This window comes from Pituophis catenifer, unplaced genomic scaffold (genome assembly GCF_029215685.1).
Source record: "Pituophis catenifer annectens isolate HBS135680 unplaced genomic scaffold, rPitCat1.0.hap2 SCAF_1, whole genome shotgun sequence".
Lineage (NCBI taxonomy): Eukaryota > Metazoa > Chordata > Lepidosauria > Squamata > Colubridae > Pituophis > Pituophis catenifer.
Window position 1 is genome coordinate 197,176,286 of NW_027256881.1, and position 18,581 is coordinate 197,194,866.

At 37.6% G+C, this 18,581-nt stretch overlaps 1 protein-coding gene across 4 annotated transcripts in view; it reads left to right on the plus strand.

Annotated features, from left to right (window-relative positions):
- The first annotated feature begins 1,036 nt into the window (after nt 1-1,036).
- TLK1 (tousled like kinase 1) overlaps nt 1,037-18,581 on the plus strand; it is a 91,713-nt gene continuing 74,168 nt past the window's right edge. Inside the window, exons 1-2 of one of the 4 annotated variants that reach the window (XM_070936789.1) lie at nt 1,605-1,662; nt 18,270-18,353. Coding sequence is in view for 1 of the 4 variants with exons in the window: in XM_070936624.1 (XP_070792725.1) it covers nt 1,467-1,662 (196 nt within the window). In the remaining 3 variants the exon portion in view is untranslated. The other 3 variants (XM_070936705.1, XM_070936624.1, XM_070936868.1) reach the window with 3 other exon arrangements.

Here is an 18,581-nt window from a genome sequence, read left to right on the forward strand (position 1 = left end):
AATGTAATCAAGAATCGTATCTGCCCTATCAAAATCAGGCAGATTATTCAGAGTCATCTGGCAGTGATTTCTAAATTATCAGGCGAAAGTTTGGCTGAGTAATATCCATACTTCTAAATAACTATTGAGATCAATAGTTGGTGGTGGTAGTGATTTTTTTTTAAAAGTGTGCTGTCAAGTTGATTCTAATTGTCGTCCTACCTACTAGGTAAAACCCAGTCTAATTTAGCATGCTGTTCCTAGCAGTTGTCATACAGATTTTTACAGGAGGTCAGAAAGCAGAGAAAATGGCAACCTGCTTTTATTGATCATAGCATTTGGCATTCAAAGATATATTGCTCCTGAACATAGCCACTCCATTCATGGGTCGATCTTGTATTAATTCGTACTACAATCCCATTTTTTAACCTGGGGCCCTCCAGAAATTGCTGGACATCAAGTCCCATCCAACAGCCAGGCAATTCAATCTTTGGAAAAGCAAGATTCCCCATCGCTGCTTTTTGTGTTTATTTTTTTTAAATTTTTTTAAAAAAATGATTTGTTTTTTCCTCCCCTTGGAACGTACTTTCTCCTCTATGCGGACAGCAACTTTGAACACCCTGGTGGGGGTGAGGGTGGGGCGGCCACATTTTATGGAAAACGAGTTGCCAAAGTTGCCCGCAGGGAGAGCCGCGCGGGCAACACGGCGACCGACTGATTCCCCCGGTGGGTCCAAAGCAAGCAAGGCGGCGGCTTCGGCTGCGGCCGCTGAACGGAGGGCGTGCGAGGCGCGCCGGGTGGGAGGCAAGCCAGGCCAGGCACTGCGGGACCGTCTCAGCCGCCGAGCCGCTCTCCACCAGGCCAAAGAGGGCGCGTCGCAGGGCGGCGCGACGGCCTGCTGTATGGAGGAGCAGGGGGAGGAGCAGGTGCCCCAGCCGACTGCGTGCGCCGTCCTTCTCCCAGGCGAGCTGGAGGGGCCGCCAGCGCTACCGCCGAGATGCACAGCAGCAGCAGCAACATCGAGAGCGGCACGCCGGCGTCGCCGTTCCCTCACCATTTGCCAGCCCGCGATCGTCTCTGCGCATGACCCCTCCCTGCCGCCCGCACCCTAGCAGGGGAGAAGGTTAGGCGGAGAGAGGATTTCCTCCGTCTTCCACATTGGAGGCTGCTCCGAGGCGACGCAGTGCAGAGGTGTGGGCAGGTTGCTCCGGCCTGAGACGCCGACGCCGCGTTTGCTCGGCCGCCTGTCGGACGACACGGGAGCTCCTGCCCGGACGCGCGGCGGCCTCCCCCGCAGCCCCGCCGCCGTGTTCCCGCGTCCGGGGATCCCCGCTCCCCGCTTCCTCCGTCCCACTCCCGGCCATGACCGCGGCGGCGGCGGTGGCAGTGGCGGCCGGGTTGCTGGTCGCGTCTCCGCCGCCGCGCCGCCTCTTCCCCAAGTGCTGCTGCCCCCGGCGGCTGCCGCCGGGCTCCAAGAAAGTAGCTTGATGAGTGTCCAAAGTAGCAGTGGAAGTTTGGAGGGGCCGCCATCTTGGTCCCGGCTCTCCACGTCCCCACCGAGCCTGCAGGGCTGCTCCGCGGCGGCGGCGGCGGCAGCGGCGACAGCAGCAGCGGCGGCGGCGGCGGCCGTGGCGGCCTCAGCGGCGGCCTCCCTGCTCCATAACAACACGCCGCTCAAGGAAGGTAAATAGGCGAAGAAGGGAAAGCGCTCAAAAAGGCTCAGCTTTTCCGCGGCGGGGAAGGGGAGGTGAGGAGGAGGAAGATGACTGGCTGATGTGGGGAATGGGCCCTTAGGGAGGGAGGGGCACGGCGGTGTCAATAGCATCAGCAACCTCGGCAGGCTCCGCCGCCGCCTGAGGCCAGTGCCTGGCTTGCCGGGGCCGAGTGCGCGACGAGGGCAGCGAGAAGAGGCGAGAAATGTCTTCCTTCTGCATCCGAGGGTGGAAGGTCTAGACTCTGCCCCCCCCCCCTTCCTTCCTCCCTCCAAGGCAGGAAAACTCCAGCCCTAATGTAGCCATTTATTCCAGACTCCCCCCCCCACCCCACCCCTCGGGGTCGACTTAATTCCTTCCACCCGCTCACTTTTCGGTGCTTGTTAGGAAGAGGGTAGATTTTAATGCCTCCAACAGTTCCTTGACAAATAAGGGGTCTTCCATGGATAACCTTCCTCCTCTTTGTTTTTAAACTGATTTTTTTTTCTTTTCTGGTTTTTTTTTTTTAACAAAAGGGAAATAATTTTGCAAATTTCTCTCCCCCCTCCCCCGTAGTTGATTATTTCTTGTTGCAAATAAAAAAAAAAAAGGCGGCTCTTCCCCCCCCCCCCTCCTCTGATGGTGATAATGGTGATGAACGTGGCTGTTGCTTAAATGAAAAAAAAGGGTCGAATCGTTCTGGCATCATGGAGGTGCAGGATGGTGGAAAAGAGACAAAGATCGACGCACTTATTGATACAGGGAAGAGACTTTCTTCAGCCGTAGGTTTCTCGCAGAAGTGAAGGGAGATGTGTTAAAATCCGGGGCGCAGAATAACTGCAACTTTCCCCCTTTTCTCCATTGCATCTTAGACGATTTTTCCCCTTTTCTTCCCTCCCTCTTTTCCTTCCCCCACCCTCTCCTAGCAGAACGACAGTGAGAGAGCAGGGTGTTGTGGGTGTTTGCAGGGAATATCTGTATGAAGGTTATGTGCAAACAAGTCTTTTTTATTGTTTGTCCATTCCCCCCCTTCTTTCTTGCATTAAACTGTGTTGCCACAAGATGTAGCAATTATACTGCTTTATGAAATGATTAATTTTACTTAAAATGTTGGTGAGCAGGGGATATAAAGGAACTTTGATTCAACAACATATGGTATATTGGAAGAATGAATACTGCATATTCATGATTTTTGGGTTTTGATAGCTCTCTGACCACAGTGCTTACTCCAGTGAATTCAGTGCCTTTTGCCTTTTGTTTGGGGGTTGTATAAGTGTGTTTCTAAAATAAGCAGTTCCTGAGAAGTACATAAACTTTAAATATGAGAAATATTACATTGTTTTTGAGGAACTAGATATTTCCAGTTCAAAATACATTTACATGATAAAGAAAATTGTTGGTATTTTTGTCAGTAGCATCTTAAAAGGTCTGATCTGAAAATAATTCGAATCTGGCCATACATGGTGGAAGTATCTATCTTGTTTCCCCCATTTGGACGTGTATGAATTATGTCATTTTTGCACACGTTCCTAGATAGGAAGCTGAAAATGCTAAGCTCTGTTTGAAATGAAGGTAGTATAGAAAATACCTGAAATTGTTTGATTTATATCATGTATTAATACATTGAATGATATGACATTCGGTTCTTTCTGGTTTCTTTAGGGAAATTAAACTTTGAAAAGCTAAAGTTGTATATATTAGTTTGAACCAGGTTTATTAAGCTGCTGCTAACGCACAGTTGGCTAACTGGTTAACTCCATTAATATGTATAGTAATCTTTAATATTGGGTCAGTCTTTATTTTTAGATCAATAAACCTGTCTAACTACTTATTTATATTGTTTGAAATACATAAATAGACCTTAGCCATTTTCTGGCTGCATTTCCTATTTGCAGTACTTGCTGTACCTAATATTTATCTACTGTGCTGAGATGTTGGTTTTCTCATTTTGTTAATTCAACTTGCAAGGCCATCATGGATAGTAATTGCTTCAGTAACTCTTTCAAAAGACAATTTACTGGCATTAAAGTTTATCTCTGGCATTGGGAGCTAGAAATATTACTTCAGAGATACAAAGATAATTTCCATGTCACATGAGAACTTTAATCCACCCTCATCTGACCTTTAGTACTTGTTATAAACCTATGAGTTCCCCTTGCATCTTTCATTATAATAATAAAGCTTATGAAAAAAATGTGACACTGTAGAACAGGGTGAACAATCAACAGAACTAAAACCATATGGAGGTCTCAGATTAATTTAACAAAGGCCTTGTCCTAGAAGAAGAAATATTTTTTTTTTCTTGTGGTCAATAACCAATGTATAATGAAACTCATTAACATAAAACAGGCAGCATGGATAGGTGTAAGTATATGGTAATAATGTTGGCCTAAATTCAAAAGTTCTCTAAAATTCAAAAGTTCTCTACAAACAGCCATTTCATGCTGTGGCAATAAAAAGAGCATCTTGTCCTAACTTGCAGATTGGTGGGGTGGGGGATACAGAGAAAATCAGAATAAAATATTAAAAAGAAACAAATGGACATGAGAAACAGAAAGGAGGTTTAGAAATAGATAACCCCAACTTTTATCTTAGGCCCTGCCCACTGCTTGCTTAGGCCTCACCCGCTGTTGACATGCTGTCCTCAATAGATCACTTCCAGAGGAAGTGGCCATTGAACAAAAATAATTGCCTGCCTTTACTGTGTCATTTTTAAAATTGGGCAGCATACTTGTAATTCTTTCTAGTTGCTCGCTGATCACAGACAATAACCCTCTAAACTCTCTACATTCACTTTTCAAGTTGTATAAAACAAACATACAGATAGTCCTAAATTTACAACCATTCATTTAGTGACCATTTGAGATTACAACACCACTGAAAACTGACATGACCATTTTTGACACAACCATTGCAGCATCCCCATGGTTGTGTGATCAAAATTCAGATGCTTGACTCATACTTATGATGGTTGGAGTGTCACGGATCATGTGGTCATCTTTTGCAACATTTTGACAAGCAAAGTCAATGGGGAAGCCAGATTCACGTAACAACTTTGTTACTAATTTAATTGCAGTGATTCACTTAACAACTGTGGCAAGAAATGTCGCAAAATGGGGCAAAACTCACTTAACTGTCTTGCTCAGCAACAGAAATTTTTATTGTCATAATTCAAGTATTATATGCAACAAAAATGAACATACATATAAAGCATAGCTTTCATTTAAGGATTTCTAAAAATCATTAAGTATTTGTAATTTTTGAAGAGCACATGAGGTGGCTAGATTGGAAGATGCCATTCCTTAAAATCACTGGGATACTTAACAAATATGAAATATTTCACTAATTGCAGAAGTAAAGATTTAGAGTATCATAAAATATCAGACTTTGAGAAAGAGGTAATATTTTAAACATTTTTTGAAAATATCAAGCATACAATTTTATGAATGCAGTACATTTTTAACTAGGGCCTGCAACTCTATTTGTTGGCATGTCACGGGATGTCTTCCAGTGATAATGTTTTTTAATCCTGGTATTTTTTATCTGATTTTTGAAGGAAGGTTTCTTGTGGGTAGCATTTAGAGGTATAAAGGGAAGTGAGTGGTAAACTGCTTCTTGTTCCTCACCTTTAAAGTACCTCAGAATGATGCATTTTTGTATGATTTAGATATGCTTTGTGAGGGCAAGTTAGTGGAAGGTATGAGTGGTTTGCCTTTCAGAGAGCTTTATTTCCACACTAATTTCTTGATTTGTGAAGAAAATGAAATCATGCTGTCCAAAATGGGCCACTTTCTCACTGAATGTCAGAATTGGGATTCTGAGGGGTGATCCCTTAATATATATTAATCCCATGCATGATTACTCAAAAAGTTAGTGCCACTGTTTTTAAAGGAATGTGGTCTCCATCAATTAAGGCTATGTACTATGCATGGCCAACAGTAACTCAGCAGGTATTTATAACCTGTAAGTTGTAGTAAGAACTGCTGCATCTTATATTACAAAATTATAGAATGCATCCATTTAAATTGTCTTTATGGCTCACCTAGTCCAGGGCAGGAATCAATTGAACCCTCTCTATTGGTTTGTCCTCCCCCTTTTTGAAAGTCTTATACAGGGTGGAATTATTTCCTATGGGCATTTGTATGGAGGTGGACAAATGGCAAAAATGTAAGTGACAATTCAGACATCAGGATATAAGTACATGGGTTGCTTTTACATGATGACATCCTCACATGTATGTCATTTTGGCATAATTGCTGTGTACATACATGCTATTGTTCATTGTTTTAGGCAGAGTGTACCAGTATTTATTATCTCTTACCACTAGAACATTTCTCTTAATGCTCATTAGTAAGGGACAGTATTTCTTTTATCATATATCTGTATTTATCTAAGATTAGAAAGCCATATTGTTTCTATTGTTGTGAATCTTCTGGTTCAGTGATACCCATAGTACCATGGAAGGCTATCAATGAATGTTATTTATTGATTTTTGGTGAAAACGGGTTGCAATTTTATTTGGTATTATTTTATGTTATGGATTGTGATTTTAAATTTTATTTATTAAAATTTATATAACCCTGCTGTTATGCAGCATAATCTTGGGCAATTTACAAACAATAATAAAAGCATAGAACTAACCTAAAACTCCTAATAATAATAATAATAATAATAATAATAATAATTTTATTTCTATACCGCCCTTCTCCCGAAGGACTCAGGGCGGTGTACAGCCTATTTAAAAACACAAACAAAACAATGATATAAAATTTAAAATAATTAAATAAATGGCTCAAATTTAAAACCCCAATAAATTTAAATACCCCAATTTAAAACTATTGTATTGATAGTCCGGCCTGGCGGAACAACAGGGTCTTCAATGCGCAGCAAAACACCCGGAGGTCAGATATCTTACGAATTTCCGGGGGCAGTTCATTCCACAGGGCTGGGGCTCCCACAGAGAAGGCCCTCCCCCTGGGCGTCGCCAGCCGACATAACTTGGCTGACGGCACCCTGAGGAGACCCTCTCTGTGGGAACGAACTGGTCGGTGGGAGGCTATTGGTGGCAGAAGACGGTCTCGGAGGTACCCGGGTCCTATGCCATGGAGCGCTTTAAAGGTGGTAACCAACACCTTGAATCGCACCCGGAAGACCACCGGGAGCCAGTGCAGCTCGCGCAGGAGGGGTGTCACATGGGCATAACGGGTTGCGCCCATAACCACCCGCGCGGCCGCATTCTGGACCAGCTGGAGCCTCCGAGTGCTCTTCAAGGGGAGCCCCATGTAGAGAGCATTACAATAGTCCAACCGGGAAGTAACAAGGGCATGAGTGACCGTGCGCAGGGCGTCCCGATCCAGAAAGGGCTGCAACTGGCGAATCAGGCGAACCTGATAAAAGGCCCTCCTGGCCACGGCCGTCATATGCTCTTCTAAAGACAGCCGTGCATCCAGGAGGACACCCAGATTGCGAGCCCTCTCCGTGGGGGGCAAAGATTCACCCCCAATAGTCAGCGATGGCACCTGCTGACTATATCGGGGCGCCGGGAGCCACAGCCACTCGGTCTTGGAGGGGTTGAGTCTGAGCCTGTTCCTCCCCATCCAGGCCCGCACGGCCTCCAGGCAGCGGGACATCACATCAAGGGCATCGTTGGGGTGGTCTGGGGTGGCCCTCAGAACAACACAACCTTCATATCTATAAATGATTTTTCTGGACTTCAGCCATATAGTACCCTACTATATGGCTGAATATACCTGTATACCTTTACTTGTAAGAAAAAATAGGACTTGAGAGTTTATCAGAAGGCCCAGATCTCAAGGGGAATGATGTTCCAAAGCACAGGGAAGATTACCAAGCAGGCACATTGTCTAGTTGGTAATATTTATTATTATTTATTAAATATATATGCTGTCCATTTCACTGTCAAGAGACTCTGAATGGCTTACAATGTTATAAAACAACAATATAAGAGAAAGGACCAGGGATGGGACCATATTACCTGATCTGGTAGAATGGCAGGTAACCTCAGGGAAGAGATGATCCCACAAATTTTAAGTGATAATTTGTACCGTACCTTGAATTGCATCCAGAAAGAAATTGAAAACCAGTGCAGCTTGCACAGCAACAGTGTAACATGGGCAGACTTGGGGTACCCAAAATTATTTGCACTGCTTTATACTGGACCAGTTGTTATTATTTTCAAGGACATTCCCGTATAGAGCATGTTGCACTTGTTCTGTTTGTACCTGCCACTCAAGAGTACTCATTTCTATAACTAATACAATTCAAAATTATTGTGATAGCTTATAGAAAAAGCTGAAAGTAACATAATGAAATTAAAAAGAGACACATGCATAATTCTTCACTTAAGAAACAAAGCAAATGTGCAAGTACAAAAGAGAAAGTAACCTGTTTTAATAATGATATGAGAGAGTATGAGAGAAACTACTACTGAAATAATTGATTGCAAAGTAAATATAAGCCAGCAGTGTGAGGTGACTGCAAAAATGATCAAAACAATTTCACTTTGCATCAAAAAAGAACTTCTAAATTAGAAGAAGTAATTGTTCCTCTGTATTGTATTACAGTTAGATTTGCATGTTACATATTAAATCATTTCTGTTTTGGTCATATTTTAATGACTCAGGCTGGAATAGATGCAGAAGAAGGGCAGCAAGGATAATTACAAGGCTACATGATAAGTCTTATGAAGAGAGATTGGAGCTGAGCATGTTTAAATTTGAGAAATAATGACCGAGCAGAATGTGATAGCGCTCCTAAATTTTTGAAAGAATGTTATATAAAAGAAAGTCAAGACTGGGTTTCTCTTGTCCCGGAGTGCAGAATATGAAATAATTGATTTAAGTTGTAGGAAGACAGATAATTTCTTAACAGGAAGACCAGTTCAGTAGCAGGACCAGTTATCCAAAAGGTTAGTAAATACATCTTCATTGGATGCATTCAGGTTGATACTAGACAGCATCTGTCTGGGATGCTTTATTTGAGGCCCAGCACTGAGCAGGAGTTAGGGTTAGATGTCCTAGTGGTCTGTCTCAACATTTCAAAATGTTAATATTTTCAGGATATTTTTATAAAATGAAAATTGAAACTAGTTATGATTGGGATTAAGAACTAGTGTCTGTTTTTAAATGTCTGCAAACAAAATGTTGGATTTGCATAAGATTAGTTATGATGCTAAGAGGGATGCTATTACCTGAAAGTGATTACAGGTAGTTCTGATTTATGAACTCAGTTGAGCCCAAAATTTCTGTTGCTAAGCGAGATATTTTTTCAGTGAATTTTGCTCCATTTTACGATCTTTCTTGCCATGGCTGGTAAGTGAATCACTGCAGTTGTTAAATTAGTAAGAGGGTTGTTAAGTGAATCTGGCTTCCCCATTGTCTTTGCTTGTCAGAAGTTCACAAAAGTTGATCACATGACCTGGAATACTGCAACTGTCATAAATATGAGTCAGTTATCAAGTATCTGAATTTTGATCATATGACCTTGGGGATGCTGCAGTGGTTGTAAGTGTGAAAAACAGTCATGTCACTTTTTTCAGTGCTGTTGTAATTTCAAATGGTCACTAAATGAACTATTGTAAGTCAAGGACTACCTGTATTTCTGTATGTATATTTATTGTCTTTGATCTGCCAATCACAAGTTGCTGAGAGAGCTGAGAGATAAAAACATGCCCCCTCTTCAGTTATTGGCATTTTGAGATGATGATAATAGTAAAGGTTTTTACAATTAGATACTGCCTAGCAAAGAATCAACTTTTTATTATTAAGTTGATTTTCATTGCTAGGCAGTATCTAATTGTAAAAACTTTAAAAAATATTGTTTGGCAGCTTGTGATAATGAATATTTCTTTAAATAAAAGAGTAAACTTACAAAATTTACAAAATAAAATTTCAGAAAGAATGAAATTTAAATATGTGAAGGAACTTTCACTATTTCAAAATTAGTAAATTTGTAATTAATAATTAAAAAGTTTCCTGAATTTGGGCATCTTTGAATGGATAAACGTGCTGCTCTAAACCTATATGAATCAAATTTCATGACTTACACATATTTTAACACATCAAATTATTGAAAATAATTTATATGACTAATTCATGATGTGACTTATTTTTTACTTAGTAGGCTGTACGTACCCAGTCATTAGGTAGTTCACTAGATCGAAAATGTAACCATATTAATGCTTTGAGAAAATACAAAATATGTATTTAATACAAATTTACATACATAATACATATATAATACAAAATATGTATGTAAGCAAAAAGCCAAGTTAATAATTATGCACCATCATCTTATATACTCCATTGTATCCACAACACCATTTTTAAGTTTACTTTAATGAGAATCTGAAAACAAGATTATTAATGGTAACAAATTTTGTTGTTTTTGTTAACTATTAATAGCAGGTTAAAAGCTGGAATTTTTGACTTTACATTTCTCAAAGGCTACTACTTGCCCTGTATTTCCAGTCTGGTTTGGAGGTTAGAAGCTGGCCACATGTTGTAATACTAGAACCACAGATTGTGTTCACAGATACATGGCAAAATGGTATAACTGCAGGGTCCTTTTGAATGACTAGGATGTGTATCCGGTAAGCAAAGGTCACACGATAACCTTTAGTAGGCTATGCTTTAGTTAGCCTTAACATGGTATATGAACCTCAAGCACAGATTAGATTGTGATTTACTTACTTTTTCTTAACTATAACGCAGGGTTGGTGAACCTTTTTGGCATTGAGTGCCATCTCACAGAGCCATCTCTCCAGGCACGCAGCCATTACCCGTTGCTCTTCCAGCTGGTGTTTGCACATGTGGGAGCACCGGAAACCTGAAAAGTAGTTCCCCGGCACGCATGTGTGCGCTGTGAAACTGAGCTTCCAGTTTCTGACACACGCATACGCATTGGTCATCTGGTCTTGCAGTTTCTGGCAGGCATGTGCGCGTGAAGACCAGCTGATTGGCGCACACCGGAAACGCAACTTACCAGTGCACGCATGCGTGCCAGGAAGCTGCTCTTCCAGTTTCTGGTGCTCCCACGCACGCAAAGACCAGCTGGCTAGCGCGCATATGTGTGCCGGAACTTGAAAGAACAATGGGCGATGGCTGGCGTGCCCAGAGAGATGGCTCTGTGTGCCATCACGGCCATAGTGTATAACATTATATGTTATTTTGGTGTGTCAACTAAATCAGGAGTAATTGTAATTTGTGGTTAAGCAATCACTAGTCCACTGGGAAATCCACATAGATTGCATGAGTATCTGAAGACTTTGCTGCTCCCACTTTATTTTCATTCCCCATGGACTTGCAATGGTTTTGTTTTGCAAACATAGGGGATGGAGGGAAGAACAAGTCTGTCCTTATCCAAATTGTCATGGAGGTGGCTTCAGCCAACCAGGCCATCACAGGCTACATTAGTTGATGCTTGCAAAAGAAAGACATTTTCAAAAAAAGAGTGCAGGCAAAGCAAAGTTTTTTAGAGTACTGATCAGAAAAAAGGGGGGATTAATGAACCATGATAAGCTGTGGTTTGCTTTGGGATCTGGTATATATTTATTGGTTGAAAGGTTTAACTATTGTTAAACTTTATTTATTTATTTATTTATTTATTTATTTATTTATTTATTTATTTATTTATTTATTTAACTATCGTTATAACTGACATTCAAAAATATGTAACACTAAAACGATCAGTGCATCTTAGAATGTTTTAAAAATCTTTTTATCTTGAATTTAAACTTTGACATTTTTATTGTGTTGTGATTACTAGATAAATTTCTTTATTAAACTTTATATTGCAGTAGTCACCTCATAATCCATGTATGGAGTCACAGGAATCCCTTTAATTTGTTTTCAGGAATTGGCAAAATCTATTTAAGCAAGAAGTTGGTTGAATCATACAGTGCACTAAGCTGATATATAACTTGGTTAGTTTTAACTTAGAGTCTTGTGAACCCAACCATTGTGATTTGTAAATGATACTTAATGGTTTAGTATATTGTGTGTTATGTGTTAGTCTATTGTTATTTAGCTTGAAAACAGGGTGGATAAAAATCAATGATTTTTTTTAAAAAATCAAAAAAATCAGATTTTTTTAAATTTTTTTAAGAAAATCAAAAAAATCAGATTTTTTTTATTTAAATCGGATTTTTTTTTATTTAAATCGGATTTTTTTTATTTAAATCGGATTTTTTTTATTTTTATCAAATTTATTTTAATAAAATGCTTTGGGAGTAAAAATCTATCTAAAGATAGTTTTCTATTTAAGATACATTAATAATTTAGTTTAATCAGCATGAAATGGACCTTAGTTATGTAGCATGAGGCTGTATATTCTGCAATATTGGGACTGTTGGTGAATCAACAGCGGGTCAGAGGAGGAGCCACTGCCAGAAAAGAGATGTCAGCTGCTCTTTAAAAATTATGACTTAAATCGAATTGATTTAAATCAAGCCTTTTTACTAGTGATTTAAATCATGATTTAAATTGTGATTTAAATCAACTTGATTTAAATCAAATCCACCCTGCTTGAAAACCCAAGTTATACAGCACATGAATCTACTTGCATGATCCCTTTTATGGAAAAATCTTTCTATATCTTGGGCATATGGTTTTCTCTTTAAAATATTAAAACCTATCTCACTAAATTTTATAAATTGTTTTTCAGGTTGCTTTTTTGTAAACAAGCACCTAATTGCCTGTCAAATAAAGATTATAGAATATAGAATGGTTAGTGTCTTCGCTTATACTTAAATCTGAATCAAATTCACTGATGTGGTGCTGCATAATTTGAATTATGAACAATTATAATGACATTGGAACTCAGAATGGGCTCTCAAAACAATTTTGGCTAATTGTGGTATACAGAGTTTGAATCTACAGAATAGCATATTTTCATATTTTTTTTCTTAATGAAAAACAAGGGTATAGTCATTTACATTTAAAATATATCCTGTGATTATTTCTTTTCACAGAAATATGCATTTTATTTTACTCAATGTACTTTCCATTGCTACAATTCTTACACTTGATAGATGCAGCTTCTAGTACTATGGCAGCCTCCCCAGACAAGGGACTTGGCAATAATTTATAGACCTCCTGATTTTACTTGCCTGAATTAGGCTCCTGATTGAGACTCATTTGAAGTCTTTCAGACATAGCTTGGTTTGATAATTAGCTTTGTTGCAAACAAGCATAAAGCCAAACTAAACAATTGATTGCCCATTTCCTGTATGGATAAGTGTCTTATGCTTCCATATTCTTATACACAAAGAAGGTCAAACTGTAGCTTTTTCTTCCCATTCTTATTATAACTTAATAGATTTTTATTATGTGCTTGAAGCTCATGAAGCTGAGCAGCTGGTGTTAGAATGATGCCAGCCTTGACCTGAGGACCACTAACTCTCTGCTTATTTCTCACAACATTGGTAGATATGAAGAAATCATAGGTTATTTAAATTCTTGATTATCACCCTCTTAAACTTTGTTCCAAGTGAAGAAAGCTTGCTAGGTTGGTTGATGATCTTTGCTTAGTTAAAAGAACACAAATTGGGACTATTATATTTTTAGTTTCAGTGGTTGCCATGCATGGAGGGAAAGTATGCAGATATTTTCATTCTTCATAGATTTAGGGTTTTTTTGTCCTGGGAGAATTCAGTATCACAAAACGCTGTAGAATTAGTTCAGAAGGATAATAGTCATTAGTATTAAACATTAAATGGGATTCATTACAAATGTTACTTACAAGAAACCATTTTTAACGAGCGTAGGGAAAAAAAAGCAAGAATTTAGCATAAATATATTACGGCCTACAGATCGTATTACCTTCTATATTATATTATCCCCCCCCCCCCGCCTCTTGGATCATTGCAGACTACCAATGGTCCTTAATTACAGGTTGAAATTATTAATATAATTAGGCCATATGTATTTTGATATTCTTATGTTATGCCTTATAAAATGCAGTCACTTTTCAATTAATGTTCTTTAATTTAAATTAAATATATTTTAATTTATAAGGATATATTTTCCCATTACAAAAAAAGCATCAATTTTACCCAATAGTTAGCAGTTCTTCATTCTTGAAAATCTTGATGACTTAGCTATGTTTATGTGTGTGCAGAAATTTAATTTTATTCATTGGGAACTGTTTAGAAATAAATATGGATAAAACTACTGTTAGATTTCAGATTGATGATTTTGCTTAATATTTTTGTATAACTCTTAATATTATTGTAAGATATTAAAACATCTTAATATCTCAGTGCAACATTTATTTATGGTCCAAAACCAAACACAGTAAAAGACCAGTATGGAACAAAATAACTATAAAAGGAAAATTTTAAATTGCAAGAAAATCGTAAAGCAATTAACAGCTAACAGTTAATAGCATGAAGGAAGAACTAGACAGTTTCCAACATCTATAGCTTGTTGCTAAAAATTTTGCAATCTTCTTGGAAGTTTCTAAGTTTCTTAGAAGTTCCTGAAGAGTAGTCACTCAGAAGAAAGATAAACAGCCTCCTGGTCACAATGGCAACTAGAGTTGTTAACAATTGGAAGTATTAAACTTGATTGTCATTTGGGTGTGTACCATGGACATTTTAATAGTATTTGTGAGACAGGTTCTACCTCTGAATCTGAACAGAAACAAGTCGACTTTTAGTTGGGATGTTTATATGTCTGCCAACAGTTGTGCCAATTAGGGCCAAATAATTTCCTCTATGGACATATAAGACGTTACAGAAACATCTAGACAGATCATGGAAGTGGAGCGATTGTGCTATAAAAGGGGACAGGAGATTTTGGCTCTGTCATGTGAAACAAATATTTTTAAGCAGCCATACGTTTGCAGTACAATTGCTACTTGAATTGCATCACCAAAGATCTTGGATTATTGGTACAAACGAATATTTATATCTTGATTATTGTAAAAACTTGGTGGATTGTAAGTATCTACATTTAAATCAATATTTTTCCTTTATGTTTGTAATTGTCCTATTTGATGTGATTCTATTTTCCAGCATACTCTATTAGTCAATTAGTTGAACCTTGCTAATCTTTGCCAAATTTTCTAGTCCATCATTTGCTTGCATCACAAATCCAGAATATGTTCCTGCTTGTTGAACATCCCTACAAAAGAAGAACCGGTCTTTATTTGTTCCAGGATTGACTCAGTGGTTCTCCTTGTAATCCATTGTACTCATAGTGATTATAATAATCTCCAGATTCATAATTTAAAGGTATCTGTCAACTTTTTCTCTCCTTCTTTCTCCGTGTTCAATTTTAACAATGGAAAGACCATTGCTGCTGCTGCTTATAATCAAAACTTCATGACGGATATGAACTTGTAAGTATGTTTCTGTTAGATTGTAACTTTCAGCATCATTTGGGGAGCTGTGACCAGGGTTGAAATGCTCCTGGTTCGGTCCGGATTGGCCGATCCAGTAGCGATGGAGGCGGGTGGTTCGGAGAACCAGTAGAAAAAATCCCTGCCCCCCCCCCCGCCCAGCTGAGCTGTGCAATCATCAGAGGCTTTTTGAAAAAAAAATTTAAAAAATTTTCTACAACCTCTTCGGCCGAAAAAATGCTTTTAAAAGTAAAAAAAAAAAAGCCTCTGACGATCCCAGCTGAGTTGCCTGATCGGCAGAGGCTTTTAAAAGAAAAAAAGCCTCTGCCGATCAGGCAACTCAGCTGGGATCGTCAGAGCCTTTTGAAAGCATTTTTTAACAACCTCTTCGTTGAAGAGGTTGTAGAAAAAATGGTTTTAAAAGTTAAAAAAAAAAAGGCCACGCCCACCGTCACATTACCCCCCCCCCGCCCCTCCACCCCCTAGCCATGCCCACAGAACCGGTAGTAACAAATTTTAGATTTCACCACTGGCTGTGACCCAAAACTTTTATAAGATCCCAGATACTCATGTAGAATAAAAGAGAACTCATGGACAGGAAAAGAAAGAAAAAAAGAAAAAGCATGTCAGATAAAGGGAACAATTGAGGACAAATAGTTAGAATGATTAGGAAAAATTATAATCTGAAATATTTGATCTTGATTCATATAATACTGTAAGCCAAACGAGGTATAACATGTAATAAACTCAACTAATTATGGATTATACAGTTAATCAGGATTAAATATCTAATGATTTAATATACCTAGGTCTATGATTTATGTAGATTTGATAATAATGTCTTCTATTTTAACATATATATGTGAAAAGTATTGAATTGGAATTAATCCTTATGTCTGATTTTGTGGAGTTTAGTCTTAAATTCTGAGTAAGACCAGCAACCTGACCCAACAGAAAGTTACTATCCTCCTCTAAAGTTGCAATTATATTGCTGATCCTGCTCTGTCTGTCGCCCTGTGGCTCCTAATCAAAGAAAAATTATACTCTAAGATAGACAATTCACTCATCTAATGCAACTGTGCTATAGTCTGAAAATGTATGCCATAATAAGAATTTTATGACAATTAACTTTTTAGTTAGTGGTACGGTTTGTATTACCGTATCTTGAATTGTTTAATAGACCTAGTTCTGACTACTGAATATTTGGTGAATCCTGAAAGAGCAAAAAGATATGAATGTCATAAAAGAACATTGTGATGTCAGCACATTAAACTCTTATTACCCAATGCAAATTTCAGTGAAGGGAATTTATCTTTGTGATAGTTGACTATAGGTGTGCTATTTTAATACACAATGTTAAATTTATCCTGGTTTGCATGATTTTCAGAATAATAGAGCAAGGTGCATGGTGAATGCCATCAGACACTGAGGTTAGTGTACAGCATTTTTGAAGTTTTTCATGTTGCTTACTTAAATTCTTAAAGTCAACATTTTATTGTGTACCCTTAGATCTTTTGAAGTTATATTTAACAATCTGATGGCTTTAAATGCTGCTGTACTATAGAATATGTTTACAGAATCAGTAAAAATACAGGCTTGATTGAGGAACTTATAATTTAAAATTCAACATTAGAAAGCAACAGCAAGAAATAAAGAATGTGGGAATCAATGTGGTAAGATAAAGCTATACATCAGAATTGTGTATATGCAAAATGTTTAAGTTGAATTCTGCCTATAGGAATAGAAATGTTTTGATATCAGATTATAGTTTCTTCAGGAAGCTTCCCTTCTTTTTTAGATGAAGGTTAAGTGTAGCTTTTGCTATCCATATTTAAAATGGCTATATGAAGTGTCATTTGAAAACATGAGAAGTTGTAGCTAGTGCTAAGCTTAATATTTCAGTAAATCATAATTGAGTGAAAAGCAAAAGTTAAGGAAGGATTGAATAAATCCACTAGGACATTTTAGAGCACCATATCATGGATCAAAGTTAGATCTCAGTTGAATCATATTAAGGTGCCAGAATTTGCTTTTTCTTGATGGTTTGCATAAATTTTATAATGCCGTTCTAGAGATTTGAAATCCTAGTGCTCTTTTTTATTCTATACATTATGTTAGAAACTTTACTTCTTGATAAGCAGTTGAAACATTCAAAAAGAATACTATTAGTGTAATTTTCACTTTTGTTTATTTAACAATAAATTAAATTGTTATTGTAGGGGTGGGGGTGATTTTATGTATTATATTAATTTATTTGATTCTTTTTTTAGTTTTATTGTTTTAAATGAGGTTTTATATTCTGTAAGCCTCCTTGAGTCGTCATGGGTGAATAGGTGGCAATATAAATTAAACAAACAAACAAACAGACAAATAAATTTTGGAAATGGATGAGGAAGTCACTAGAGCAAGAAGAAAATTGTAGTTGGGCATCCAAAATGTATGTAACACACGCGATTTATCTTCTAAAAACAACACTGGGTGTTGTGCCTTGTGATTCTTGACAAATGTGTCTTGTCTTTTTATGTACACTGAGAGCATATGCACCAAAGACAAATTCTTTGAGTGTCCAATCACACTTGTCCAATAAAGAATTCTATTCTATTCTATTTTGTTTCTTTTCATTTGATCCTACTCAGAATGATAATTGTGTTTCATCTTTGTATAAAATATGGTCAAATTTTATATACATATACATATGAACATAATATACATACATTATACATGTACATGTACATATATACACATATAGTATACATATATATCCTGATTTTATTATTTTTACATTATTTTGCTTTCTAGCATGGTACCTTAACCACTAGACCAAACTGGCTCTCCAAATAATAACCAAAATAATAAAATTCCAGCTTAAAAAAAACAAAAATGCCCCAGCCTCTAAGGAAACTAATTGCTGAGTCTTTTGCATCAGTTATTGTCATGGATTGCTTTGCCTAACAAGAACGTAAAAGTAATTTTCTTAAATGTTAAATATGCTTCCAATTTTAGTTTAAAGCCCTATCCATTAAGAAGACATTGGGAAACTGGGTAGTAATATGACTTTGAAGGAGTCATAGTATCTACCTTGAAGTGAACAAAATAATTCACTATATAGCAGTTACAGTAACTTGGATCTAATTATCATGAATTGACCACTACTTAAATATAATTGGCTCTTAAAATTGTTTTTACATTCAATAGGTTTTGATCTCTAAATCTATATTTTACAAATTTGCCCAACAGCTGAAATGGCCATTGGATGATTTTCTTAGGATACTCGAATTCTTGGAATAAGTACATTTTTCATTGGATAATAGGACCTTTTCAGTGAGTATGCCCACATACATAATTTTATGTTCATTAATGCAATTCAACTATATAGTTACGCAATTTTATTCTGTTACAATCAGTAAATAAAATTTACCTGTAATCTTGAGCCCAGATGAAAATTAGATGTTTGATATTAGCTGCATTAAATTAAAAGCATTTATCAATTACTTATTGATCATAAAATTATTAACCTTTAATTATTACAATTCATTTAAAATTTGGTTT